Raw genomic sequence first — 27,435 nt, 5'->3', positions numbered from 1 at the left:
AAGTGCCCCCAGTTTATATACTGGGCATGATGTCACATGGTATGGAATACTCATTAGCCACTTTGGGTCAGCTGCCCTGGCTGTGTCCCCTCCCAACTTCTTGTGCCCCTCCAGCCTTCTTGCTGGCTGGGCATGAGAAGCTGAAAAATCCTTGACTTCGTCTAAACACTACTTAGCAACAACTGAAAATGTCAGTATGTTATCAACATTCTTCTCATACTGAATCCAAGACATAACACTATACCAGCTGCTAGAACGAAAATTAACTTTATCTCAGCCAAAACCAGGACACCCACCCTTGTCAGGACAACCCAGGGATTAAACAAAGCAGCACACTTTGAGAACACCCTGTACCAGGCGCTTTGGCACAGCAGAGGCAACAGCACATTTCAAGCCACTAAAAATTTATTAAGTACAAAACACATTTACATCAGATGGCATGAACCACATCCTAAAACACTTTTGGGTTTTTACAGCTGAATTCCAGGTAAACTGAGAACATCCACAGCAGCACTGGGGTAAAGCATGGCAGAGAGCATCACACACAGGCCTCACTTTGTATGCGACCAGTGAAAGTTAACACAACTAAGCCCAACAAAAGTATCTGTAGTATGAACAGCCCCAAAGCATAACTTCTTCAGTTTGAATTTCTTATTTCACCTTAATATTAAAGCTACTATTGCTATTCTAGGTTTAAGAGAAATAATACAAATGCTATTATCAAAAAAAACCAACTATAAAATTACTTTTTTGGAAGGCAACTGAGAGTTTTGGACTACTGAGAATTTCAAATGAAATTATAAGCAAGTCAGACAACTGGTCTCTGGCAGGCAAGATAATCAGTGTTTACTGCCAAAGCCACAGTAATTTGTATTTTACCAGGTAGAGGTTTCTGGCTGAGAAAAAATCAGCTGATACAGTAATTTAAAAAAAGATTACTTGTACAAGGAGTACTGCAGACATGAAGTACATCTTCATACTATTTACTGGAAATCAAAATTAAACTAAAACGAAAAGGTCTTCAACTTCCAAAGCCACAGCTTTTTAAATACCAGAGAACACAGATAAACTGCTCTTCCAAAAAATGAAAATTGTTTCTCCATAGCTGTTCGCTAAAGAAAGTGTCCTGCTTTCCAGCATGACAATTAATCTGTAGAATAAGCAACTCATCTGGTTTTAATGCTGTAAATTTTCAATACAATAAAACTTGGGCCCAGCAGCACAAAAATCCTTCTGCATTTGCGTTGAGCACCATTAAGTACAAAATACAGCTAAGTGTTGCACTGACTTGAGAAGGACAGTATTGACATTCCTGGGCAACAAAACAGCAACTTCAAATCACAGTGCTGCCGCAAGGTAGCTTCTGCATGAAGCCAGCAAGCACAGGACTGGGACATCATCTCAGAGACTGCATTTGTTCTGATGTTCCATGGGGCCCCTGCTACCTTATAGCTTTCTCCTGGTGAAGTTATGTTTACCTACGATGAAAGCTGGTAGGAAGAAAAATCACCACTAAGTGCAAATTTAAGGCCTTCCAATAAAAGCATTTGATTCTTCTCCATGCATGTGAAGCAAAAAAGGAGGGAGTCCCAGACCAGCCAAAGCTCAGCAGTGAGCCAAAGGCACACACTGAGCCACGACATGCCGACTCTGTGCACAGCAGCCATGCAAGAAGGGCCCAGGCCTCACATCTGCTCTGTGTTCTTCTCCCGGGAGGACACCTGAATTTTCTGTAACATGCCCCAGGAGCTTATCTGTTCAATCACCCAGACCTGGACTTCTTTACCAAGTCTCTTGGTCTGCACATGTATCTCAGCTCTGCTCAAATATCCACCATGTCCACCAGAGCAGATAGGTGGAGCTCGGAGGCAACTTCACCCTCCTTGTTCGCTCTGAGGAGCTGTTGCAAGTGCTTCAGTCTGTCTGACAGCATGGGGCTTAGCTCCTCCACCAAAAGCTTGCATCCCTCTTGACTCCCAGCCTGGGCAGAAGGAAAAGAGATGAGACTGAGAAAGCACCATTACCCAGTACCAAGAAGGAACTTCTCAGCTCACTGGCTGTTCCCCCACTTTTGAGAACAACCAGGGAGGTCAGCACCACCTCACCCCTGAGGAGGTAAGGCAAAAATAGCACGTTCTTCTATTTCTGGCCCCAGCCTTCCTTTAACTGGGGGAAGCTGACCCACAACACTGATTCTCTAAGTGCAGCACAACAAGGGATAGATACTGTTAGGATGGCCAGCAGGAGAAAGCATTAACACCTGTGAAGAGCTCTTATTCCAGATCTGCAGAAAGCATTCCCCTCCCTGGGAAGAAGTTATTTCCAAGGCGTAGTTTTTCAATTGTTTATTTCCCAAGTCTACCCAACACTGCATGCCAAGGTAATTCCCACTAAAGGTTTTGTAACTACAGCAGGTTTGGTAACTGCACTCCTCAGAGCTATAGCTAATTCTCAGTAACCACCCTTTCATACCTCTTGAGCAGATGACATGGGACTCTTCGTCAAAGGACAGGTGATAGCTGGGGTGGAGACCAGAGACTGGGGGAGGTAGAGAGGAAGACCTACAAAATCACCAAGAGGCTCAATGTCCTCAGCCAGACATTGGTGCAACTGTTCTTCAAACCTGGACAGAAAGATCAAGAGCACCAGTCAGATTGCAGCCTTGTTTTGTTCTTGTAACCAGTGTGTTAACAAAAAGTTTTGGTTTCAGAAGTGTCTGCAAGAAGGGTCTGATGTTCAGTCATTTCCAACATGGTCTGACGTACTCTACTGCTACAACAAAAATCCATCATAGAAGGTTATGGTACAGAAAGGAGCCACACAAACTGAAGACACCCAACTGATAGGGAAGGCAGAAGAGACAAGAAACCCTTGGGCCAACCTCAAAAGCTTTGGTTCTTCAGCTTTGTGATCTGCATTGCTACAGGCACCAGACATCCCAAAGGGGACTTTATAGACATCTGCGATCCTGCAGGACACACAGACTACTGTACACACTGTACTGCTTTAGTTTTGATGGATCACAGATAGTTTCCAACCGTTCCTCAAAGCTCCAAGTATTTCTACCACCGTGGACTGTTCCTGTGATGCAAGTAGGAACTAGCAGGGAACTGCACTACACTGATGTACTTGATGAAATTAGATGAAAATGGAGGTAGTCTAGACTGTTTCCTAGCACTGTTGGACTTCAACTTCCCTTTACATCCAGGTTAGAAATTCTTTACAACCCTGGGCTAGAGCTGCAAGGAAAGAATGCTGCTCTGGGAACTTACCGCCTACTTTCTATTTTTTCCAGTCGCAACTGTGCCAATAGACGCTCTGGGAGAAGCTCCTGGGCAGAGACCGTGTCTGTGAATTCATCTGCACTGGGAGTGCTCTCTTCTTGACCTAACGGCTTGCCCACGCTAGAACCATATTGACCTGGCATCATGGAGACACTATAGGGTTTCTTAAAAGAGTTGGGAGATTTTACCCTTGACCTGAAGGGGGAGGAAAAAAACAAAAACAAACAAAAGCACAGAAATTGGTATGAGCATGTTGATTTTTCCCTACTAGCTTGAAGTTTGGAAATAGCAGGGAGTAAGAATTGATCATTTGGAGACATAATTCCCTTGTACCAGGGTCCAACATACCACCACCTGTACATGGGATTTGAGAGGAACTAATCTGACAGGGGGCTGGGATTTACCCCAAAGAAAGGCATCTACCCAAAATCTCCTGCTACACAGCAGAGCAGCAGCTAAGCTTCCAAGAGGGAGGAGAGAATGGCTTCACTCTGAACAAGGCTAGGGAAGTGAGCTAGACTCTTGAGATCTCAAATACTTTAATGCTACACAGCTCTAAAGCACCCTCCCTCCTCAACCTCTAGCCTTTTCTCTTAGCAGTGGGACTTTCCTGATGTCTTCCCACCAGTTGTGGACAAAGCCTTCTTTTGAACTCAAAATGCTGCAAAATTAACATGTAATGACCAAAGAATAAATCTGCAAATCATCTAACATGTAATTCATCTGTCAGGTCCACGCTGCAACTGCAGGTGAATGTAAGGGAGGGGGCACTACTAAAGAAAGGGCATGCTCGTGATTTATTCCTACACTCTTCCTCAATCTCACACCGTTTTTCCTCCATGCCTTGTGTACCTAGAGTACAAGTCTAATTCCGAAGCCTCAGCAGCGTCGTCTTTGGCAGAATTTAATTTCTCCACTCATAACACTTTGAGCACTCCCCAAGCAATCCATCTCTTTGAGACCTTAGTAACCCTGCAGAAATAAAATCTACTTACTACCCTGTTTCAGCACGCCCTTGTACATCATCTCAAGGAGATGTACACAAACACATTCTGGGAAGATACCATATACTGGTTTCCAGCATCGTGACCGCACTATATGTTCATCATAGAGGCCCCAAGCAACCTCCTTGGAGTTCACTGAGCAACTCTGATAGCACAATGGACAGCTGAATGCTACTCCCACAGGCAGTGCCAGCAGCTGCCTCACCTCTCGTGGCCTTGCCGGATTTCCTCCTGCGTGCGCAGTCTGGCTTGTTCCCATGAAAAAGGGAGAGTGAAGTTCTTTAAATGCTCCTTGAAGAAGTACACACGAATCTGACCATCTTCACCTACTGCTTCTGTGAATAAAACCAAACCCAACATTTAATATTAGAACAGATTTCCCCCTTCAAAAGAAAAGCTCAGTATTGAAAAGCCAATTTGAAGAAAAATTGCGTGTTGACTTTGAAGTAGCTTTAAGCTGTAATCTGCATGTAAGAAGGAGCCTTCTTGAACTGATTTACTGTTCAACAGATATCAGATTACTGGGAAAGACTGTAAAATACTGCTTTATCTTAATTTTAGAAGATGCATCCAAGTTCAGTGTTCAGTGGGTTAAATAGTCATTTCATTAAAAGAGGCTCCCTATAGTTAAGCCAGACAGGGGACCAAGAACAACCCACACACTTGAAACTGAACGCAAACAGAATCCAAGACAAACTTCATTAATCCATGGAAGTGCTCATTAACAGAGGCAGCCTGCCATCTCAGCTGACTTGAGCTTACCTGACTTCTGAGGTACCAATTCTTGGCCTTTGGTTAAATGTAAACCCTCTCGTACTGGGACAGGAGGGCTGCAAGACTCTGACCATATTCCTCCACACAGAGACAAAAATTTTTAATCACAAGCTCAAGTCAAGTCATAATCAACACTAAATACACACTCCAAGGAGCAGAAAGATGTGCAGTAAGTACAGTGTCATTCTATGGGAGGAGATCAAGACCATAGCTCCCTCCCTGCTACATACCACTCGCTGCCATGCATAAAGGCACCACTGTCAATTTATTAAAAAGTTATGCAAGAAGTATCATCCATATTGTAGAAAGACATGTGATACCTGGAGCAATAGGCGGTTTGGGTGGTTTCCAGTCTCTCAGTTTATGATCAATGCAGACTGCCAAGATATCATCCCAAGGGATCTCATCAACAGAAGGTCCATCTTCATCAGAGTTCCCAGATGCTCTGTTTTTCCACTTCTGGTAAGTTTTGCTCAGCAGATTCTCCACTTGAGACTGGATCAGTGGTTGAGCATGGGAGGAACTAGCAATCTGAGACACATACTGAAAAATCATGCAGCAAACAGGACGCCAAGGAGCTATGGAAAAAAACCCAAAACAATAAAAGTAAATTGCAAGGATTTGTGACAAAGCTAAACTACCCATCTTACAGGCTGGTAGTTCAACATGGCACAGGCACACCTGAGAGAAGAACATGCTGCCAAGAGGATACTGCAGCATGAAGTACATACCACCCAATGGAGGCAGATCTAGGTACGGGATCTGGAAGGACAGCACAGCCTTCTTGAGCCAGGCCAGGTGATCAGGCATGTTCCACTGCAGGTGGGGCAACAGCTTGTTACCCCCAGGTTCTGAAAACTCAGTAACAGGCCAAGACAAGTCACAAAGGTGCTCTGAGGATGCCACATCCGCAAGAAACTGCAGCACACCGTTGTACAGCTCTATGATGACCCCAGGCTCCTGAGATGGCAGGCCAGCTAAACGCCTCTCCTTCCAGTCATGGTAGAAGCGCTTGCCAAATTCACCATCAATCCCATCCTCAACGTACTCCCGAAGGGTCTGACTGCAGAGCTCAAGGGAGTCAGGGCATTGGGAAACCAGCCAGCCCACAGCCGCAGAGATCTATGACACACAAAACATGGGTGGTTGGAAACGGCTCCGCAGTGATCAGGACACAAAGGGTTCAATCCTGCAACCCTAAGTTTGATGTAACAGTATTAAAGATACTATGCAGCAAAATACAAACAAGTCAACTATCATCATCCTGGTATTTGCAACACTAATTCTCCAGCTAGGTGGTCACAAACTTAATTCACTTGCAGCAGGCTCAGGAACAGACAGAAAGAGGCTGTTCACACCAGGTGCAGTCATGCAGTGAAATTCCCTGCTGCAGGACACTGGGGATGCTGAAAACATATCTGGGAGAAATCGGACAGATTCACAGAAATTAGCCCAGGGTGACTATATCCAGAAAAGCCATGTCTGATCCTGGGAGTCCTTAGACTGAAAAGAGATACAAGGTCTGAGGGTTTGTGGGGGAGCATCACTCTGGGTTTGCCTTGTTCTCACCTTCTTTCTTGGGCACCTTCTTCAGACACCGTGAGAAAGGAACACAGGGCTGGAGCTGCTTTTAGTCCGAGACAGCTTGGCCATTACCCTCTCCCACCTCTCCAACCCGCCCTGCTATGACTCTCACACAAAAACCTATTTTAGACTTTTAAGTGTCATTTTCCATCATGGGTTTTTGATTATTTCCAGGCCACTACTGCCAAGCACCCAGCAAACTGAAGGACAAGGGGAGAAGCTAGTGTCTGGAGGCTGCCTGGGAGAGATCCGTACAATCCTCCTTCACGTACGTAGGAGTATAGAGCCATCCCTCAGTCCCATCCACCAAGATGGGATAATACTGGGTGATCTCACAGCGGCCAGAAGAGCTACAAAGGGTTCTTTGCATTTTAGGACTGGGAGCTTAAGGGTACAAAGGCTTACCCACCACCAGCACCCATCTGTTAGACAGCAATGGTAGCTCCGCTAGTCAATGCAGGTGGGACAGACAAGAATGGATTTACATAATCCACATATTTTGGACTCAGTGAAGTTTAATATTTACACGGAAGAAACTACCTTTTATGTAGCAAATGCTACTGATCTCTAGTCAGTTAAAATAGAACAGTCACAAACAATGGAATAGTAGCAGAAATATTTCATTTCAGAATAGTTCTGGATGATGTTGGAATCACTATTAACAAGTGAGTACTCAACTCCAGCAAATTCAAATGTGTGGAGAAAAAAAGGGTAAGAGCTTTTTAAACAAAAATTATGTTACAGAAACTTCAACAGAAAAAATATCCCATTACACAAGACTCAGCTGCAATTTAAGTTACTGAGAACATAATTCCTTATAAGGCATTAGTAGTTGAGAGGTTAATGATAAACCAGTCAAATATCTCTTCATGCGAGTTACTGTTCTTACCCTTCTGGTGCCTTGTAAGTCATTGATAGAACCTGGGAGCTCAACAATGGTGTAGTCTGAAATAAGCTGGGCTGAAATCAAGTCCTGCAGCATCAAACCTTAAAAATAAGAAAACCTGCCATATACACAGAGAAAGAACAAATGCATATCTCCCTACTCTGGCCTAGCTAGTCTCACACTCTGCATACATCCACAGCATCACTTCTCCATCCTTGCCTGCAGACTCCTAGGATCAAATACTGTGTGCAAAGGAAAACTGGAAGCCAAAATAAAGTTTATTTCTTTCCATATTGATCAGTTCTTAAGGCCTCTGGATTTCTAACAAAGCTTTGAGAAATATTGTACTTCACATTCTCTCCCTTTACTAGACACTGTATTTGAGACTGCACTAGCCGCAACAGTACTACTCAGGGCAGCCCTAAACATTCACATTGTTTTTTCAAGGCACAGAAATAATTATGTACCTTCTTCTACTTCTTTCTCTGTGGCCTCCTCTTCCTGACCAGGTACTAGAACTACCAGGGGAACTATCGGGTGGAAAGGTTTGACCTGAAGCAACTGTTTCAACTGCAGCAAAGCTGAAAGCCAATAAACATCATCTTCTGCAACATCTTCACTCCTAACTCGAGGGGGCAGGAGAAGAACGAGACCGCTGGTTCCAAGCAAGTCTTTTTGCATCTCAGCTGTATCAAGCTCAGAGTCAGACAGCGCGCCATGTGCCACCTATACAAGTAACAAAGATGACAACAGTAACGTAGCTAAACGAAGCTATTTTCATACTGAAATCTGCAGTTTACTATCACTAGCATTCAGCTTTGACATTCGCTACCAGGAGCTCTACAAATCGTAAGACGAGTTATAAGACAGACAAAAATGCATGTGTCCAATAGATGCAGGTAAGCACAAAAGTGCACTTCAGCACCTCATTTGGCATCAGGAACCGAGATGATTTGGGCTCTATTGCACTGTATTTAGACAGGTCTTTACTCAGTTGACTGGAAACAAGGAAAAATTCCATCATTTTTCAGACCTTTTCAACAACCCCATCCCTCCCAGGATCATCTCCCTCCATCTGACAGGACACAGTGTGAAAAGCCTCCACACAACATCCACTGGAAAAGAGCACACCCTGCTTTTATGGCCTGTTAGGTATTATGAAATTGTTCTCACCTACCTTTATACACACACTGACTTTAATGCTTCTGCTCCCTTGCATGCCAGGAGAATTAAATAAAGTCAGTGTTTGAATTCTGCCTTCTATATGCGAAGCAGTTTTCTTCCAGGTTTTGCCTCCTGTAAACTTGGCTTTCAACCAATCCACCAATACCCTAGCAAACAAGAGTGGGTTTGGGGGGTTTTTGTTAAGAAAAAAAAAAAAAAAAAAGGCATTTTAGGGTTTTAGCACCAACACCTTTAAGACACCACAATCTATCATAACCTCAACCTTCATATTGCTTGGATTTTGCTAAATAGCTATTAAATGTCCTGAAATTATCCACAGTGCTACATATCTCAAGGTTTTCTGTTTTCAGCATAAGCAAAAGAAATTCAATGAACAATGTCAGGAGAAGACACAGACCACTGCAATAAACTACAGCTATATTCCTTAGAGTGCTCTGGAGAAAAAAAAACAAACTGGAAATTTGACATGGTACAGGGGAAAAAAAAACCAACAAAAACATCAAGGAATGTATACTACTACTCTTCTATTTCACTGCCCTGTTTGAGAAAGGGACCCAGCAATCAACTCTTTTACTTACCTGTTGGGATCATCCTCCGCATATTCATCATCATTTGGCAAAACCAACAGCACCTTCCAAAAAACCTGTTCTTGTTGAACTGGAATATGTTCAGTGATTAATGAGACAAGATCCAGGGGAGTCCAAGCTAAATCACTTAAAGAGAGACAGAAGCTGGTGAAAAGACCCCCCCTAGTGCTTATTCCCACCTGGGGAACATTTTTCTTGCTTTGAACAAGTTACATTACCATAAGTAGCTACTGTCCAGTTCAAATAGTCCAAAACTAGAGCTAATTCTTTAGATCTGTTGCCCATCTACTTCATCACAGACCAGCTGCCTTCAAGAACTGCAGCTGCTAGATCGGTTACATGAGCCTTACGTTGGGGATTGTGGGACCACAGGTGTATTGCTTCACTTCCACACTGCTTCAATGCCCTGCTCCAATAAACACACAGGCCACTAGAGTGCACGATGAGCCATGAAAAGGCAGACCTCCTGCTGCACTTTAAACATCTAGAACAATCCCTTCGTGCCACAAGCAAGGCCAGTAACAGCTCAGGTACTCCTCTCCCACTATGCCCCATCCCAGGCACAAAAAAACCCCATAATATCCATGAGATCCTTAAAGTTAAACCCATGGCAATAGGATCAGATGGCTTAACACTTTGATGAATTTATCTTCCAGTTTCCCTTATCTGGAAAATACTCCCAGAAGCAAGGCTACCAATGGACATTCGAGTATGATTTGCCATTCCTTACTGACATTTTTGAGATCTCTGGCATTTGTTACAATTTGCTGAGAAAGAAAGCGAGGATCAAACGCCAATATACCTTAACAATTGCTGGTAGAAGTGCTGGACTTTAATTTCATGCACTGTCTTGTTCCTCAGCCAATTCAATCTGGAAACAAAAGATTCTTGGTTGTAATTTTTTGCTATAGAAGAGGTGATGTAGGGGTCAGCGTTCGGAAGATCTCACGATGGCACGGAAAGTTAGAGGGTTAGTCGCAGCCTTGTGATGTACCTGTAACCCCACCTCCCCTTGTTAGTATAAAAGGAATTAACTGCGCAATAAAAGGGGGAAGTTGGCGCTCACACTGTGTGTGTTATCTGTCTCTTTCCCTGGTCCGGGCCGACCAGTGATCTAAGCGTGGCACCTTGATATGTAGCGAACGCTACAAGGTACTTCAACAAAATTTAAGAAACACTCACTAAGACCTGAGAAGTACTGCAGACACTTTAGAAAGTTGCCAATAATAGAAAGGTTTCTTTAGGTTTGCAGTCTTTACCATGACATTTGTGCAGAAAGGGTCTTTGGGGGGAATTTGAGAACAAACAGTTTTGCAAAACCATTAACGTTCACAATGAAGGTTCAAAGAGGGCTACTCTGTAAACTTACCTTCCAAAAATAAAAGAGATTGCAAACTGCTGTCACCATAAGTATCCTTACCTCGTGCAAGAGATCCCCAGCTTTCCTCCATTCCCCAGGTTTACAATTCTCTTGCACAAATTCTCCATGGCTATAGGCCACTCAGCACTGGGGGACAGCGCTTTCAGTTTATTTTTTGGATCTGCGCAACAGGGAGCAGCTGGAAACGCCCTCATTTGACGTTTCAACTTTGTTCGAGCTGCCACTGCCTCCCTCCACCTTTGGAAGAGAATAGATAAATAGGTCACATTAATAAACTCTTCTGCAGACCAAACAGGGTTTCTCATCTTTGCTCTTCAGACTAGATTGGGCTCTGAAAAACCCCACAAGTCACAGTCTGCCTAGGGGTGAGCGTGAGGTGGTGTGCATGGGTGGTACAGCAGGCTCAAGCTTTATTTCTGCACACAACTGCAAAGTCAGGGCTCGAACAGAACATGCACAGGACGAGACCTGCCAGGTGTACGTGTGCAGCGTCCAAAAGGGGCAGCCTTGTGCCCCATTCAAAAAAACAATGCAGACAAAAGGAAGCAGCTTTCTGCTTGGCAAGCTGCACTTGCTCTCAGTGGCCAGAGAGATCACAGGAGGGAAGCAGGATTGCCACTATTCCATCTCATCCCTTCCTCAGCTGCCCTAACTGTGCTCCCCAGGCAGAAGTTCAAGCGTAGTTTTCCTTCCCTGTTATCAGCATGTTTATTCCTAGCACACAAAGAGTGTTTTACAATGGTCCATTATAAAGCTTCTCTGATACCTCAAGCACTTGCTGAAAATACTTTTGCAACGTCTATTGCAATAAGAAAGGCATGCCTCTTTTTTTTCTTGTTCTGTTTTTAAGGAACATTTAAAAAGGCAAATTCACCAACAAGGAGAGAACATTTAATAAAGCCTTTGTCATTAGATGCTAGTCTTATTTTTCTATGACCAAATAATTCAAAACATGTACCACACAGTTTTGTAACACAAAAAAATGAATTGAAATCTTTTATTGTTTCTCCTCAGGTATTTTCAGGGCTATTAAAAAAAAACCCAAACAAACATTCCTGCATCATCCAGTTTTCTTGACTGCTGCATGTACATTTGTTTCATGTATCTTTAGGCTACTCCTTAATCTTCCCTATCACACTGAAGGTGATTTACACACCCCCTGAAGAGACATGTGAACTCAGTTTTAGGACAGAAAGAACTCCGCAAGGCAAGGTGCTCCACAGTAAAGTGACTACCCTGCTGCTTCCTCTTTAGCAGTGAGAAATGAAGTTTCAGTTTCAGCACCTGAAACGCACCTCAACCTGTCTGCACTGGGGCAGCACAGCACAGGGAGAAATGAATCTCTGCCTTGGAGCACCACAACAGCCACTGAACACTTAGCCTACATCCAGAAAAACACGTATCCAACAGAAAGAATACGAGGAGAAATTATTACAAGTTTCTAGACAGAATAAAGCTGAAATCTCCTACCAAGCTCATTACCTGACTCTGATAAGGTGTGCTCCCCTCCCCACACATAACTGGGTAACTTATTAAGAGGCTGGTGGTAAGACTGTAAGCCTACCCTTATAGAGGAGACAAGATGACAGCAAGAACACAACCAGACAGCTGTAGTTCAATCTCTATTAACCACTCTGTGCCAACGCTCCCAAGAAAAGCAGTTGTGTCACAGGGTGGCAACTCACCGTTGCAAGTACTTGCAGAAACACTGGAGCTCCTGAAGGGTTTCCTTAGCAATCTGGAAAATCTCATCCTCCAGAAAGAAGTCCATAACATGACCACAGACTTCTTCTGAACACCGGGCAATACGGGCTTGCTGGTCTCTTTCTAAGGCACATCTAGTTCAAAATGAAACAAACCAAGACCTCCATTGAGGTGGAGACTGCAGCAAATACCAATACAATTGGATGAGGTGCAAACAGGGAAGACCATCACATTTAGCAAAAGGGAGGGATTTTCCACACTTTTACTCTATGGCCCTTCTAAATAAGGCCTGTAATCAATCAGAAGTCATTCAAGTTTTACACTGATCATGGGCTTCCAAAGAAGGGTGTACAAGAGAGCCGTAAGGGAGTCAGAATTAAAATAAGCACACAGGGTAGCCTTGTCCTAGACAGTGCCTCTATTCCCTCCACGCTGGAGGACCGCTACTGCCAGACACAGTGCAACTGCAAACTGGCAGCCTGCTGTACGATCAAATACGCTTACCCTCTCTTTGAAGTAGCTTATTGAAGATGAACTCAGAGAAGCCCAAGCAAGAAGCCCACCACTCCCTAACAAATTCTTACCCTCAGGAAAACATCTTACAGCAAAGTATAGCATACAGTATGTTGTACGTACTTTAACTCATTGGCTGAAGCTTCTTGAATGCTCTCCTTCATTACTTCTTCCATTAACTCCATACCCACCAACTGGCTCAGGTGCTTTATTAACTGTTCTCTTTCCTGCTTTTGCCTGGAAGGACGGAGGAAAGATTTACACAAGTGGCAAACCAAGAGTGGCAAGATTTACACAAGTGAAAAGATTTACACTTGCAAACCTGCCACTTAGTTACACAAGCACTACACACAGTGTCAGACAGTTAATTCGCCTAAACTTGAGTTCCCACTAGCTGGTTTCTCTTGCTAAACAGTTTTGCATGGAGCCAGGTTTCCCTCAAAAATACAGATAACAATGGGGTTATTTTATTCTTACTCCAATAAGCTACAGACAAGTAGCTCACTTGGAAGGAAAAGTTCCTGCATACAGCAGGGCCAGGATACATCTCCTTCTCTGGAAGAGCTGGGTGAATAAAAGTTCCCAAAATTCCCACCCACCATTTTCACGGTGGCTCTGTGAGGTCACCGAAATACTAACTAGCAGATCACCTGAGAACACAGAAGGGAAAGCCTGCCCGCACGATCCCAGAGCAGTTCAAGGTGAGACAAACTGAATGCTGTTGGTGTGGCAGAAAGACACAGGGCCTAAGCACACGTGCAAGGACTCAGGGTGGCACCAGCTGTTGTTACGTTGCCCAAGCGTATATACAGCCCACCCTGCCCCACAGCAAAAGCAGCAACTCACCTCTCTTCCTCCACTCTGCGCCTTTCCTCTTTGACACGCTCCTGTTCTGCGCTAAGCACACTTCCAGCCACTTGTCTGAGGATCTCCCCCATCACTTCAGTCACAAGTTCCTCCATGGTGGCTTCCGAGGTGCTGTGCAGAAACAGCAGTTCTCTTCTCAAAGCCAGAAAGTTTTCATTCAAAGCCCCAAGTCAGTGCTTTTCTCAAGCATGCCCTTGCTCTGCTGTGCTGGGCTGACTCCAGCCACCAGCCAAGCACCCACACTGCTATTGGCTTACTCCCCTCCCTTCATTGGGACAGAGAAGAAAATAAGAAGAACAAAAGCAAGAGAACTCATGGATGGAGATAAAGACACTGTAATAGGTGAAGGGGAAAAAAAACCCCAAACACACCCATACCACCACCAGGCAAAGCGGAGGCAGTCAGCCACCACCTCTGACAGGCAGACGAATGCCCAGACAGCTTCCAATCAATGACCACCCTGGAAGCCAGAAACCCCCACCTTCTTCTTCCTCTAATGCAGTATTGATTGCTGACCATGACATCACATGGTATGGACTTTGGTCAGTCTAGGTCAGCTGTCCCAGCTGTGTCCCCTCTGAGCCTCTGGCACACCCCCAGCCTACTCATAGGGTACAGAGTGGGAAACAAGAAAGGCCTTGACCCTGTGCTGTTCAGCAATAACCAAAACATTGGTGCACTAATACACTGTTTTGGTCACAAACCCACATCTATGACTCTACCGATTGCCTTGGCGAGGAAGCATTATTTCAAGCAGAGAACAGCCAGATCTGGACTTATTCCTCTTGTCCCCCTTCAGGCACCTTCCCTTCTGCAACATGCGTTTCTCGTGGCAGTGGTGCGAGTGTCATGCAAGGCAAGGTTTACAGAGGTTTGCAGTTAGCCTTCCATTAGGCTAGCTGGTGTGTAACAGAGAGGGGGCAGACGTTTGAAGAAAGGACTGCTTTTCCCCCCTCTGTCAGTAAGACCATCTCCACTATAGACCTTGCCTTGCTTAGTTTTATGATCTTCACACACAGTGCTGCTATGGCAAATTGCAGCTTTGGTGACAGACCCCAGGAGTACCAGCAATAAACGCTCTTTACCAGATGGCAGCAGTCACGTAAGCCATTCCTGCTCTGCTGACTTCTCTGCACTCTCCTTTGAGGACCTCATGCACAAGCCCGTCCACCACTTCGGTGATGTCCTACAACACAGCACAGGAAGCAGCTGAAGCAAGATACAGTCCTGCTCAGGATGGCCTGGGTGCACATGTGTATTAGGACTGAAGCTTTTCAGTCTTGTTTAACTGACTGTAATTGGCAACATCATCTGTATTTTCTACTTACAAGCTAAGCTAACTTAGCCTAAAATTTCCAGGCTGTTGTGTTTGATTACCTAAAAGGTTAGTAACAGCCCAGAAACAAAAGCAGCTTTCTGTATTAAATATGGGTAAGTCAAGTTAGGAAATAATAGCTAAGAAAAGTGTATTTTGAGAACAATTCCTATTTTCTTACTTGAGAGCTTCCCTCATTCTAGCTAATTTAATTCCAAATGACCAGATCTCATCTTCACTGAAACGTAGCTGTATTTAGGTAGAATGTGGCAGCTGTACTTTACAAAGCAATGAGCCACTCCTAGATGGGCTCAGCATTAGTATGTATCTAAACACATGTGGGAAGGAGAAAAAGGGGAACAGCACAGATATCTAGGGTACACATTCAAGACCCAACACGAATAGTCATATGACCACAAGAAAAAACTTTGTCATGTCTCATTTGAAATACGTGCCATTAAGAAACAGCTCAACATTATTCACTAAAGCAAAGTTTACCTACTAAGTCAAAGATAATAACTTTCTACTATCACTTTCTCCTTAGAGGTTTCTCAAATAAATGCTAAACAGACAGGACTGTTCATCCTACAAAGGAGTTGGAACAAGCATTGACATTTCAGGCTTGCATTTGAAGTCACTCAAGACTCTCTCTTTTCAGAATAGTCCAAGGAAACAACTTCTCAATGTATCCAAAGCACTGAAGCAGTGAGCGTCTCCTTTTGACTCTGTATAACACACACAGATTCTGGAAAACCGAAACAACCTAAGAACTTTGTTACCTTTTATTATATTTCACGTATCTTTCCCAAATACTTCATAATGGGTTTAAGTTTCCTTACTGTGTCTGTGTAGACAGGCTGAGGCTTTGAAGAGAGAGGCTCAGGTTGTCCAGCAGGTTGGCAGATTGCCTGCCCAGGAGGCAGCACTGGCACAAGCTGACGAGGTAACAGTGAGGGCAGAAGATGAGCTGGAGGCTGGACTCTTACTGCTGCAGTATCTAAATCCATGCCTTTGCTTTCTACTCTTCCTTCTTGGCAGTGAGGAAGAGAAAAATGAAGAAAACCAGGTCAGTCACAAATAGAATCAAAACTATTCATATCTTCAAAAGCTGGCTTGTCTGATAAATCTCATCAGGTCATAAAACAAGCCTGTAACAGAAGCTTGCTTACTTAAAGTTAAAAATATAATTGTATCATAGAAACTAATTTGTATTTATGAATATTTTATACAAAACTTTCAAAAATTTCATTGCACATTACCTCCAATACCAAGTACATACATCCCCAATAAAACAACTGTTTTATGTCAAGTACACCTAGCACCTACACACACTTCTTGAATAAATGCAAAATATCTGTACTTTCGAGAAGGACAAAAAAGCATATGTTCAGCTAACTTGAAAAACACCACAATTATACACACAGTGGAAACAAAGAGTTGCAATACAAAATCTGCAAACTGAAAAGGGAAGGCAGCTTTCTGAAGTTATTTCACCTGTGTTGGCAAAATTGCACTCATTTCTGTTAGTGCATTTCCTTTTATTAATCAGGTTGCTTCTTAGCTTTTACAGCTACATAAGTACATTTAAATCAAAACATCCACTACATCCCAATTTCCATGCAATTTCAACCCATGAGCCAAAACCAGTTTCTGCTTTGTGAAAGAAAACTACTCACAGAGCTGACGCAACAGTATGTTCCTCAGCAGTATCTAAAATGCATGTTTGCTCTTACCTGTTGCTTCTATGCTGAGTTTTTGGCTACTACTAGCTTGATCCACAGGGGTGCTTCCACCGATATACTTGTTCTGTCCATTGAAGCTGGACACAGGAATGTGGTGAGGCACTGTGGGCAACGGTCCACCATTTACAACTTCCCCAACTGAGACAGTTAGCTTCTGGCTGACAAACATCGATTTACGTGGTTTGGGTAATCCGTCTGGCTCCAAGAAAGCTGAGCGATTCAGCTCCACGTAAGCACTGAGGCAAAATAAAAGGCAATACATCCTCAAAGCTCCAGTAACGTATGGGTTTTCAACTGGACAGCTTGGCAGGGCAAAGCAAGACAGGCAATGGACACTCAGGATTGCTCCCTGTAGCCTGGAACTTGATCTTTGTCTGGAACCAGAGCAGTGAAGGCAGAGAGCACTGTCCTCACAGCTATCCTCCCAGGACAGAGTACAAGCTGCACTAACATTTCTGGCACTTCTGTGGACTATTCTGTCCCTTTCTTTTAACCTTTATCCACTGTGTATATTATCCGTGCACACTTTACCTAGACTGCATCCCACATGATAGATGCCAGGGCTATCTACAGAAGTCATTTTACAAGCTGCAATCTTCTTCCAATCTTGGCAACTGTAGTCTGGCTAATCTATTATTTCAAAACAGAATGTTAACAGGCAATAGAGCACTAACTGGCACGCTCAAGTTTTTTGCCTTCTCCAGTCTCTTGAGATTGCAAGTCTGTATAAGCACACCTTACAATGTACACATTTCCATGGCTGACACTCTTATCTGCAAACCACTGGCCTCCAACATCCTCTAAAAACTGGTTTGCACTGTTCAGTTTCATCCTACCCTACATGCATCACCGTAATGCCAGTTTCCTGAGAAACAGAACTGTATCCTCATTTCCTACAGAGCTGCAATTTACTATAATTCAACTGCAAGATAAGAATCTAAAACTTTTTTTTCCGTCCTACGGGGTTATCCACAACATCTCTTTCTAGGGACGAAGTACCTGGAGTCCAACGGAGACCACGCTCAATATGCAGTCTCTCCTTTGGGGGAAAATGTTTCTCTTGTTTTTTACCATCTTCCAGAAGCCTGAAGGAATTTATCTTTGAAATCCCTTGTCACCTTATCAAACCAAGTAAAAAAAGATGCACAAATGCAAAAAGAGCTATTGTGGGAAGTCACAGTAGTTACAGGGATACAAACCCCATTTCTTGAGGGAAAGGTGCAAAATTAAAGACCTTCTCACGATTACAGCAATAAAAATAGAACAGATTATTAAAGTTTGCACCCATCACTATCCTAGTGCTTTGCTTACAGAGCCCAGCCCCTATCCTTCACCTGTTCTTTTCTTTTTCTGGTTGCAAACTGCAGAAGCAGCCCATCCACGTTAATGCTTTGCCTAACATCAATCTAACCCCACTAGGCATCTTAAGGTGCAGACGCCCTTTTCCTTACACTTACCCGTCAGATACACTCAGGCCATAATAACTTATGAAATCGGTTGCTTCATCACAATCTTTGAACAGTAGCATGCGGACCAGGTGATCCAAGGGAAACGCTGTACATCTTTGGGTGCTCACAGTGTAGGCAATATTGAGAGATTTGAGAGCATCTTTACGAATCTGGGGGAAGACAAAAGAAAAAGCCACATAACTACTAAGTTAAAGACCCAAAAATGTACTATAAAACATACTATAAATATGAAAGTCACATTTAAAAGAAATCAGTACTTTGTCATCAAACATCCACACAAAAAACTATTCAGATTTAACTTTCTTTTTAAATTCTACACACTTGCTTTCTAGTTTCTGCTCCTCTCCAATGCCACTCATTTTGAGCATATCCCTTTGCAACTCTCATGCAGAAGAAAGCTTGCAAGGGCTTCTAAAAGTGCAGGTTGATATTTCCTCTGCAAAAGTCTCAGGCCTGCTTCTCTGCTTTCCAATTATTTTTCAGGGGAAACAGTATGTATTTGTACATAGTTTTGGGAAAAAAATGCTGAGAAGACCATTTTAGTATTTGCCTTCTATATCACAGCAGAAAACTCTTGATAAGTTCTTAAAAACTTCTGAAGAAGCAAGAATAAGATTATTTTTAAGGCTAAATATATACCAAGTTTTCTGCTAAGAAGATTTCCTCCCAGAAGTCCCAGACTGTTTTACTGATTAATGCTTTAAAAAAATATCCATCTGCCTTTCTCACCTGGTTGAAATAACAATGTAAGAGACAGGCATTCAGGTAGGAAGCTGCTTGCACTAACTTGAAAAATCTCACAAAGTTGTTGCTGTTTAATGCAGCAAAAGCTTGAACTGCAAATCTAACTTCAGGAGAGTTTCTAACCTCTGGATGAAACTGCTGTACTTCTCTGTGGAGACAAAAGACAGAGACAAACCTTTTGCTTCAATATTAACATCACGATTTAATACCAACCTTTTAACAAAACAGAATTAAAGTTAGAAGCTTTAACCAAGACATGCAACTCCTGTCCAAAACAAATGGCTGTGAATTAAATTAGCAGCATTATTTACTGATCATTAATCTTCTAATGATGCCTGCACAATCATATTATTTAGGCACATCACTCCACCATCTAGGGAGGAAGGCAGTTAAGAGATTGACCAGAAAAGCAAAGTATGACTCTGCCCAGAAAACATTTTTCCCTTGGTCCTACTGCAGATAAAGCAATCAAGCTTGGATACCACCCTGGGAAGAGAAAAAAAAATTTTTCTTGACTGAGAATAGTGAAGACTTAACTTTTGTTTGTTCGGTTGGTTTTTTTTACTACGTGCAGAAGCTCTACTGAGTTATTCAAGGAGATAAAACAAAGCTTCCCCCCCCCACTTTTCTTAAAAGATACACTTACTTTAAAACGACCTGTTGAAAAATTCAAATACATTACTCCAGTACACTTTCTTTGACAAAAAAATTTTGCAACTAAGCTCTCCACTTCCATTACAATTTGTCTGGACTTAATCCTAATCTCAATTCTTCCCAGAGGCAAAGAGAGAAAACAAGTGATATCTGTTGTTCCCACCTGAGGATATCACCCTTGTTGAGATTCAGCAAGACATTATAACCTCTAAACTCTGCTTCACTCTTGCAGTAAATCCCCTTGTTAGCCAGGTCCTGATACATCTCCTTCAAGCTCTGCAGGCATTTAGTCATGTTCTCGTTGTTGATTTTGGCATCAAAGGAGGACATGGGCTCTTCACACAAGTGGTGAGCACAATGGATGTGAAAGCGAGTGCACTTCTCAATCAGAGACACCATCAGCGGGTTGCAGAGATGTTGCTGGGTTATATCCTAACCAGAATGATAAAGAAAGCATTGCATGTATTTTTAAACTACAGTTCAAGAGCATAGTCATCTGGCACTACCTTTGGAAAACTCATTTCAACTGTGCTTTGAGTCACTTTGCAATTCAAAATGTTTGAATCACTATTGCTTTTTGCTTCACTTTTTTACAGCATTATGTGATCATTTGCTTACTATCAAACATCTCCATCCACCAGTGCTTACCTTCCTTATTCCACGAGTTCTGTTCCAGACAAAGTCATACCATTCTCGACAGTTTCCTTCTCCTTGATCCATAATGTTTGTCACTAAATAGTCCATGGTCATGCTCAACACCTCAGAGGGTCTCAATTCATGGGGCAAAGGTTCCTCCTGATCTGCTGAAGACCTGCTATATTCCTTGATTGCTGCTGCATGATCTACCTGCAAGATGTGGAGAAAAGAACCAAAGTCCAAGGACTATGTTCAACTTTTCAGGAGAGTAGAGGATTTCATCCCATCCATGCCTTTACTTTCATAACTCCTATTAAAGGAGTTTCTCCACTGTTCACACTAACAGCCCACATCCATTCTGCTACAAGAGCAAATATATTCTATTTTCTTTTATGACAGGATCTTAAGTGTTGACTTAGTCTCAAACTCATAACCTTCAAGACAATGTATACTGTTGCCCTATAGTTTTAGAACCATTGTTCTGAAAGCCTGTCTGTAGCTAACAGAAGACACCACTTCAAGTGAAAAAACAAGTGAAAGACATTAAAGAAGTGACCTCCAGAATGTTTCCACCAGAATTAGCCCTGTAATCTACTAAACAACACTGGTAGCTTTATATAAACAGCAAGCAAACAGATGTCCTGGGAATAACAAACCCATGCATACAGAGGGCTCATACCTTGTCAGATCCTAGAAGTAATTCAAAGATACTGAGCTGGTTTCTGGTCTCCCTCATGTAGCGCTCCTTTTCAGGACACATGTCTGGGCAAGTGCCAACAACAGTTTTTGCTTTGCCAAGATCGGTCCTTTTTATTCGAGCTAAAAAAACATAAAATTGAACAAACACTAAGCATCTCTCGTTTTTGTTTTCATGACAAGCTATTACCCTGATGTGCCAACACAGACCTAAGTATGCCAGATGCCTCAGCAGGTGTCTGTACATTGATCAATGGATGGATGTCAAGAAGTACATTGCTAGGGCAACAGTTCACAAAAAAAGCTGGTGGGAAAAGGTCTCTAGAGGTTCCCATCCTATCTCTACTCAGAGCAAGGCTGTACCCACATGTTGGCACGGTCAGAAATGCACAAGGATGGGGTTCACCCACTCCGGAGCCTGTTCCAGTATCGCACCACTCCTTTGGGGGTGTTCCTCCTACCATTCCACCTGGATATCAAGAGTTTTGCTGAAAAGATTGAAGCCTCTAAAAGATACCAAATGTTTTGTATCCTAACAGCCTATCCTGTTTTGTGTCTTAACTAAGGACCAGCAATTTCCCGATTCCGTGTCAAGTGGCCAATAAATCTGTTTGTCAATATCAAAAATAAGATCTTAAATTAAAAGTAGTGTCAGGTTTGAAATGGCAAGAACAGGATGAAAGGGTTTACAACTCAGTATTGTGAAACAGGCCATTTCTTGAAATAATTACCAGCTGTGTAGTAGTTTGAATTTAGAGAAACACAGTTAGGCTTTGCATAGCTTTCTTCAAAGAGCCTGCAGGGATGCAAATCTCCCTACATGGCCTCCTTCACAGAAGATGAACAGTCTGCTATTCACTTTCCACAAGAAATATGCACGTGCAACAAGTAAAACAGATTTTTGCATGTTCTACAGGAAATTAATGTATGTATGTACAATACAAGAGTATTTTACAGACTGCTCCATGTTAAACTCTCCCTTTAAAGCCATTTCCACAATGTCACAACAGCTTTGCAACAGACACCAAACACTTTGTTCTTTCCAGAGAAGCAGATGTTACAGTCATTAACTTGTGTAATTACCTTGTCGCATGATTTTGTCCCTTTGGTCCAAAAGACGGTATCTTTCTTCAGATGTTTCAGCCACTAATCCTACCAGGTTACCAAGAGATGACAACGAAGCTCCCAAAGCCTCTGAGCTCTGCCCTTCAGAACTAGAATCAAACAGATCTGCTTCAAACAGCAGTGCCTTTCGAAGACCAGGCTTCTTTGCTGGAGAACTAAAAATAGAAGATTTTTCATCAATAATAATGCATGCCTCAGCTTTAATCAGTTCACTGTTTTTTAGGACATCAACATCTCTGTTTAGAAGAATATTTTGTTCACTAAGCAATGTATCAAATAAATGAAGTATGTATTGACACACTAAGGTTGTTATGAGCTAACACTAGCACTGGGAGTTAATCTAGTTAAATCCTCAGCACTGCCTTGACAACACTGCCAAGCGTTCTTGATTGGGGTGAAAGTCTCAACCTTTGAACAACAGAAGTGGTTTTACTGAATCTGAGTGGACAGAACCAGATGGCTGTTGCAGCATTTTTGCATCACCACTATGGCACAGCAGTTTGTATTTTAAGCCAGAAACTAGCCTGCTGTTTGGTGTGAAAAAAACAAATGCTTTCTACAGCAAGAGAGATTATTAAAAGATTTTACAGGGCCCAGATACAGATATACTTTTTAAATCAAGAAACACTCATTCCTTCACAACACATTACTAATTTTATAATTATATGACTATGCATACCAAATTACTTTTGTCACACTAGACACACTATTAAGGCACCACAGAAAGATGACAACCTTGCCACTTCAGCAACTGACACGAAACAGGACTCCTGTACGAAGACCATTCTCTTGAAGTGAGACAAGACAATGATCCAAACTTGCCAGCTATTCTGAAAAGGGGATTCTCATTCTACAGAACTGTAATTGCCTACAAATGAAACTACTCACTTCAGAAGCTCATTTAATCATGACCACAGAACAGTGTCATTACTGCTTGGTCCTAGTTTGGCTCTGCACTGTTTCTTTCAATTCCCTTACGCCTCACTATTGCAGATGATGTTACTCATGTTGTCACGAACAAAACATTCAGAAGAACCATGCAGACCAAAGTGAAAGGCCTTAATAAGCAGTTAGAAGTATCTTTCTGACGAAGTGTGGGATCTGTGAGCTTGTAATACAGACAAACCAGAAGAGATGAGGGAAGCACACTCCCCGATAAGAACATGGGTATTTGGCACACACTGATCATCATTTTTCCCCATGCACCCTGTTTCCTGCCAGATGGATTCCCAGAGGAGCAGACGTACCTTTTACCAGGCATGACACTGCTGGCAGAGGATCTTATTAAAGGTTTTCGAAGTGGGGAATGCTGATAGTTTTGCTCCTCACTGCTTTGCCTTCCTTCGTCTTCACCTACTTTCTTCTCCTTGGATGAAAATTCTCTTTTTGCTGGACCTGAAGTGACATATAAACATGAAGCCAGGTACTTGCCAAATAGTTTAAGCAACAACTCTTTTTTCTTCCCATAGAGGTAGTGGTGAGCAGTTTGTTTAAAAAAAAAAAAACTATTAGAAAATAAAAGTAAGAGTCCCAGTTTTGTACATGTATGCAAAACTTCCAGAACAACTTGCACTACAAGCTGTACTGAGTAAGTCTACCAATTGCTAGTCAGCTTCACTGTTCTATAAAGATTAAGTATTTTTCAATAAAATGTCACTTAGCAATAACAATAATTGGTCAGCAGATTGTCAGTATATGAAGTCTGATCATCCAAATTTAAGTTCTCTCAGGTTTGGGATATAATCCACAAGTCATAACTCTCTACAGGACATGAAATCCATTTCACCTATGTAAACCACAACTTCCAGTGCTCCTGCTGAAGCATTTTAATTATTTATTTCACATACCCAAGCTTAGACTGAGGTTGGCATGCCTTCTCAAGTCACATCTACACCTTGCAGGAAGGGAGAATTTCTTCTCCCAGGAACAAATTTTCAACCAGTTGGATTTCTTAAATTCTCTCAGATTAGTTATTTTAGAATGCTGCCATTCACATTTCTATAGACTTAACACCACAATAGAATGACAAAGGTGAACAAGCACCCCTATAGCTGCTGCTTCAAGATGTTAATTCTCAGGAACACAACTCTGCAGCTGTTCATTTTCTGGAAGGCAAGTCTGTGGCTGGTCAAAGCTGTGGTGAACCATTCATTTGCTGACAGCTGAAGTGTATCCTCAGGCTGGGATCTCAGAGGTACACAGGCATCACTTGTAAAGCTAAAGAAAGGGAAGTGCTTGACAATTCAAGTATTTGCCTAGGGGATGAACAGCCAATGTTCACATCTCCTCTTGTCCTAATCCCAAGCAGGGTCTGGAATCCAGGTTTCCCATTTCTAAGCTCAGTTCTCTGTAGGTTGCTCTTTCTTCGGTTTAAGCAGTGCATAATTGTTGATACACAGAACAGCAACCTTGGCAACACAGATGCTTGCTCCAGTGTACTCCTTAACTCAGTCCTCAGGACACTCTTCTGAAAGCTGGAAGCCCACATCCCAGCCCACGCTCTGAAGCAGGCAGCGAGGCATTTGAAACTGGATTTTCTTACAGCCCTAAAGAACATCCTACTTCTAGATAGGAGCACAAAGTTAACATCACCATGTTCCTCTTGTGTGGCTGCACAAATGGTTTCTAAATTCTCTTGTAAAACTACATTGACATTTCAAGTGTCTTCAGCTCTTTTGTATGACTGAAAGAGCATTTTGGCTCAGATCAAGGAAAATATTCTAGACAACAGAAATTTAAGAAAGAAACAGTGCAATTTCCAACTATGATTCACAGTCACTCACTTAAAACTTCCTCAATACCAGAGAACAGTACTGTGGATGCTATAAGTTTACACAGCTTACAAAAGCAACTGGGTAACTTCACAAGAGAAAAATTCTCCAAGAGCTAAGACACTCTTTCTGGCAGCCAGGGTTCCCAAGCCATAGGCTGTTAAAGGCTGAGAAATTATTCTGGAAGCAATTACATGCTTTATCCTGTTCTTTCTCCCCTCCCCTGCACATTCACCATGAGCCTTTGCCACAGACAGAGCTAGCCAGGATGTCACATAAAATGCAGAACAACTATTTTTATGTTTCTGTAAAGAACGATCTTCAATGCTCCCAGAAGCTTTACCAAACAGTCTATCAACAGCCAGAGAGAACCATCCTACAACTGTAACGTTCCTACTGTGGAGATCATCTTTGTATCGATCTCAGCAGGTCAGGAAACAAGAACAGAGCAGACGCCACCCCATTTATATATCACCCAATAATCACATCTGGAAACACAGACTTACTTGTTTTCTTCTTTTGCCAAAATGTAACTATGTCTTTGTGCAACTCTTTTGCTTTTTTTCTGGCAAGAGCTGCAGAGGCCTGAAAGAAAACAAAAGCAGAGTACACAAACCTATTAGCATCGCAACATTGAAACACCTAGTGCCCTTTTTACCAGAGAAACCCTTTACCAAATCCTGTAAAATTCCGGCTACTGCATTTTAACCTCTTACTGAAGACCTTTGTGCAACCAGCAGTATGGGTTTCCACAAAAATTGCTTTTTTTTCTAAGAGCTACAGCAAGCTTAGAGCACTTGAGACCAAAGCTGCGTTTTTAAGCACAAAACTGAAGCAGTCTCTGAACTGGCTCCTCAACACACCTCAATGCTAACATAACAGCAGTACTTCCAACGAGCAGGTCACCCCGCAAAGACAGCACGAGCTCACCTCGCCCTTGGTGCTGTCGAGCCTGAGCAAGAACACAACAGTGTATGTAATTCAGGTTTGGGCAACGTGAGGCAACGAACGGGGAAGACCCGTTTGGTGTTTGAGCTGGATGCTAACAGGACAGCTAAAGCCAGGCAGAGCTCTGGTAGCTACCACGTTTTAGGTGCAGCTCAGCACACTTCTATCCCCGGCTGTAACACGGCGCTCACGATACAAAGCTTTTCCCCAGGGTGAAAAACATACAGCGTTAGCAAACAGGAACGCAGTTCTCACCAGAGCTGGACCAACCCCAGACGCTCAGACTTAAGCCTGCTCTGGTGCCGACCGCTTCCAACACTCACATGATCAAAAAAGTGGAGAACGGCCATTTTTTTATTGCGCCTGGTCATGATCCGTCGGACTTTTACGAACTGGCCGAAGTGCTTCTCCAGGACCGTCCTGTCGTTGAGGTAATCGGGGACGTTCTTGCACTGGATGGCCGTCAGCTCGCCGGGTGACAGGCCCCCCGGCCCCTCCGTGCTCTCGCTGCCCCGAGCCCGGCGGGCAGGGGTGGCGGCGGTGACATCTGCCGAGAGAGGGAGGCAGCCACCTCAGAAAGCGGGGTGACACCCGGCCGGCGGGGATGTCCCGGGGACCGCTCGGCCTGTCCCAACCTACCTTCCCGGGGGATCTCCCGGGCCTCGGCCGGCGGCGGCGGCGCCTCCTCGGCGGCTCCCCGCTCGGCCTCGGCGGCATCTCCGCGGTCGCGGTGCCCGCGGCCCTGGCTGCGCAGCACCTCCTGCAGCGTGCGGCCGAAGAGCGCGCCGCCGCGGGGGCGGCTCAGCAGCACCGCCCGCTTCTCCGGCGGCGCGGCCGCCGCCGCCCGCCCGCCCGCCGCCGCCGCCGTCGCCCGCCGCGGGGAGCGCTCCCGCTCCTCCTTCCGCTTCAGGCCCTTGGGTGCCGGCTCCCCCGTCTCCTCGAAGAACGGCCGCGGGCCCTTCTCCTCCGGCCGGCCCAGGGCGGCGGCAGGACGCGAAAAGGAGAAGGGGCCCGACCCACCCACCGCCGCCGCCGCCGCCTCCGGGCCCGCCTCGGGGGCGAAGCCGAAGGGCGGCGAGAAGGTGAAGGCCGCGGGAGCCGCCGGGCCCTTCTCCGCCTCGGCGCCCGCCAGCGGCTTGAAGGCAGCGGCGGCGCTCTCGGGCGCCTTGAAGCGGAACTCGGGCGCCGCGAAGGCCCCGCTGCTGCTGCTGCCGCCGCCGCCACCGGCCGCGGCGTCGCCCGAGCCCGGGAAGCTGCCCAGGTTGGTGGGCGGCTTGAAGCTGAACCCCGCGTTACCCGCCGGGGCCCCGCTGCTGCTGCCCGCCGCCGCGAAGGCCGGCGCCTGGCCTAGCCCGTAGGGCGGCCCAAAGGCGGCGGGAGCGAAGGGGAGGCCGGCGCCGCCGCCCTGCCCGAAGACGGCGGCCTGCCCGAAGCGCAGCGGCGGCGGGAAGGCGGGCGGCCCGCGGAAGGGGCCCCCGCTGTTCATGGCCGCCGCCTCTCCTCGGCGGGCGGGGGCGGGGTCCCGCCGGCGGGGCGGGGGCGGGCCCGCGCAGGCGCAGCGGGAAG

The 27,435-nt window shown here is 44.3% G+C and overlaps 1 protein-coding gene across 3 annotated transcripts; it reads right to left on the bottom strand.

Annotated features, from left to right (window-relative positions):
• Positions 1–387: 387 nt before the first annotated feature.
• MCM3AP (minichromosome maintenance complex component 3 associated protein) lies at positions 388–27,375 on the bottom strand. 3 transcript variants are annotated; one of them, XM_075027761.1, is made up of 28 exons: positions 26,509–27,375; positions 26,193–26,416; positions 25,428–25,506; positions 23,398–23,545; positions 22,109–22,305; positions 21,009–21,148; positions 20,342–20,539; positions 19,857–20,125; positions 19,025–19,187; positions 18,284–18,444; positions 16,818–17,062; positions 15,924–16,114; positions 14,855–14,955; positions 13,749–13,880; positions 13,026–13,139; positions 12,371–12,523; positions 10,725–10,922; positions 10,107–10,175; positions 9,296–9,430; positions 8,710–8,863; positions 8,000–8,258; positions 7,536–7,633; positions 5,794–6,184; positions 5,383–5,640; positions 4,494–4,623; positions 3,273–3,479; positions 2,473–2,623; positions 388–1,981 (listed from the first exon to the last, which is right to left on the bottom strand). In XM_075027761.1, the coding sequence occupies exons 1-28, from the start codon at positions 27,353–27,355 to the stop codon at positions 1,823–1,825; spliced, it is 5,571 nt and encodes a 1,856-aa protein (XP_074883862.1). In that variant the 5' UTR covers positions 27,356–27,375; the 3' UTR covers positions 388–1,822. The 3 variants fall into 3 exon arrangements, with proteins under 3 accessions (XP_074883862.1, XP_074883863.1, XP_074883864.1); XM_075027762.1 differs by having other exon boundaries at positions 15,924–16,111; XM_075027763.1 differs by lacking the exon at positions 3,273–3,479.
• Positions 27,376–27,435: the final 60 nt, after the last annotated feature.

This window comes from Buteo buteo, chromosome 5 (genome assembly GCF_964188355.1).
Source record: "Buteo buteo chromosome 5, bButBut1.hap1.1, whole genome shotgun sequence".
Classification (NCBI taxonomy): Eukaryota; Metazoa; Chordata; class Aves; order Accipitriformes; family Accipitridae; genus Buteo; species Buteo buteo.
Note: the sequence above shows the minus strand (reverse complement) of the source record. Positions and strands in the feature narration are given on the sequence as shown.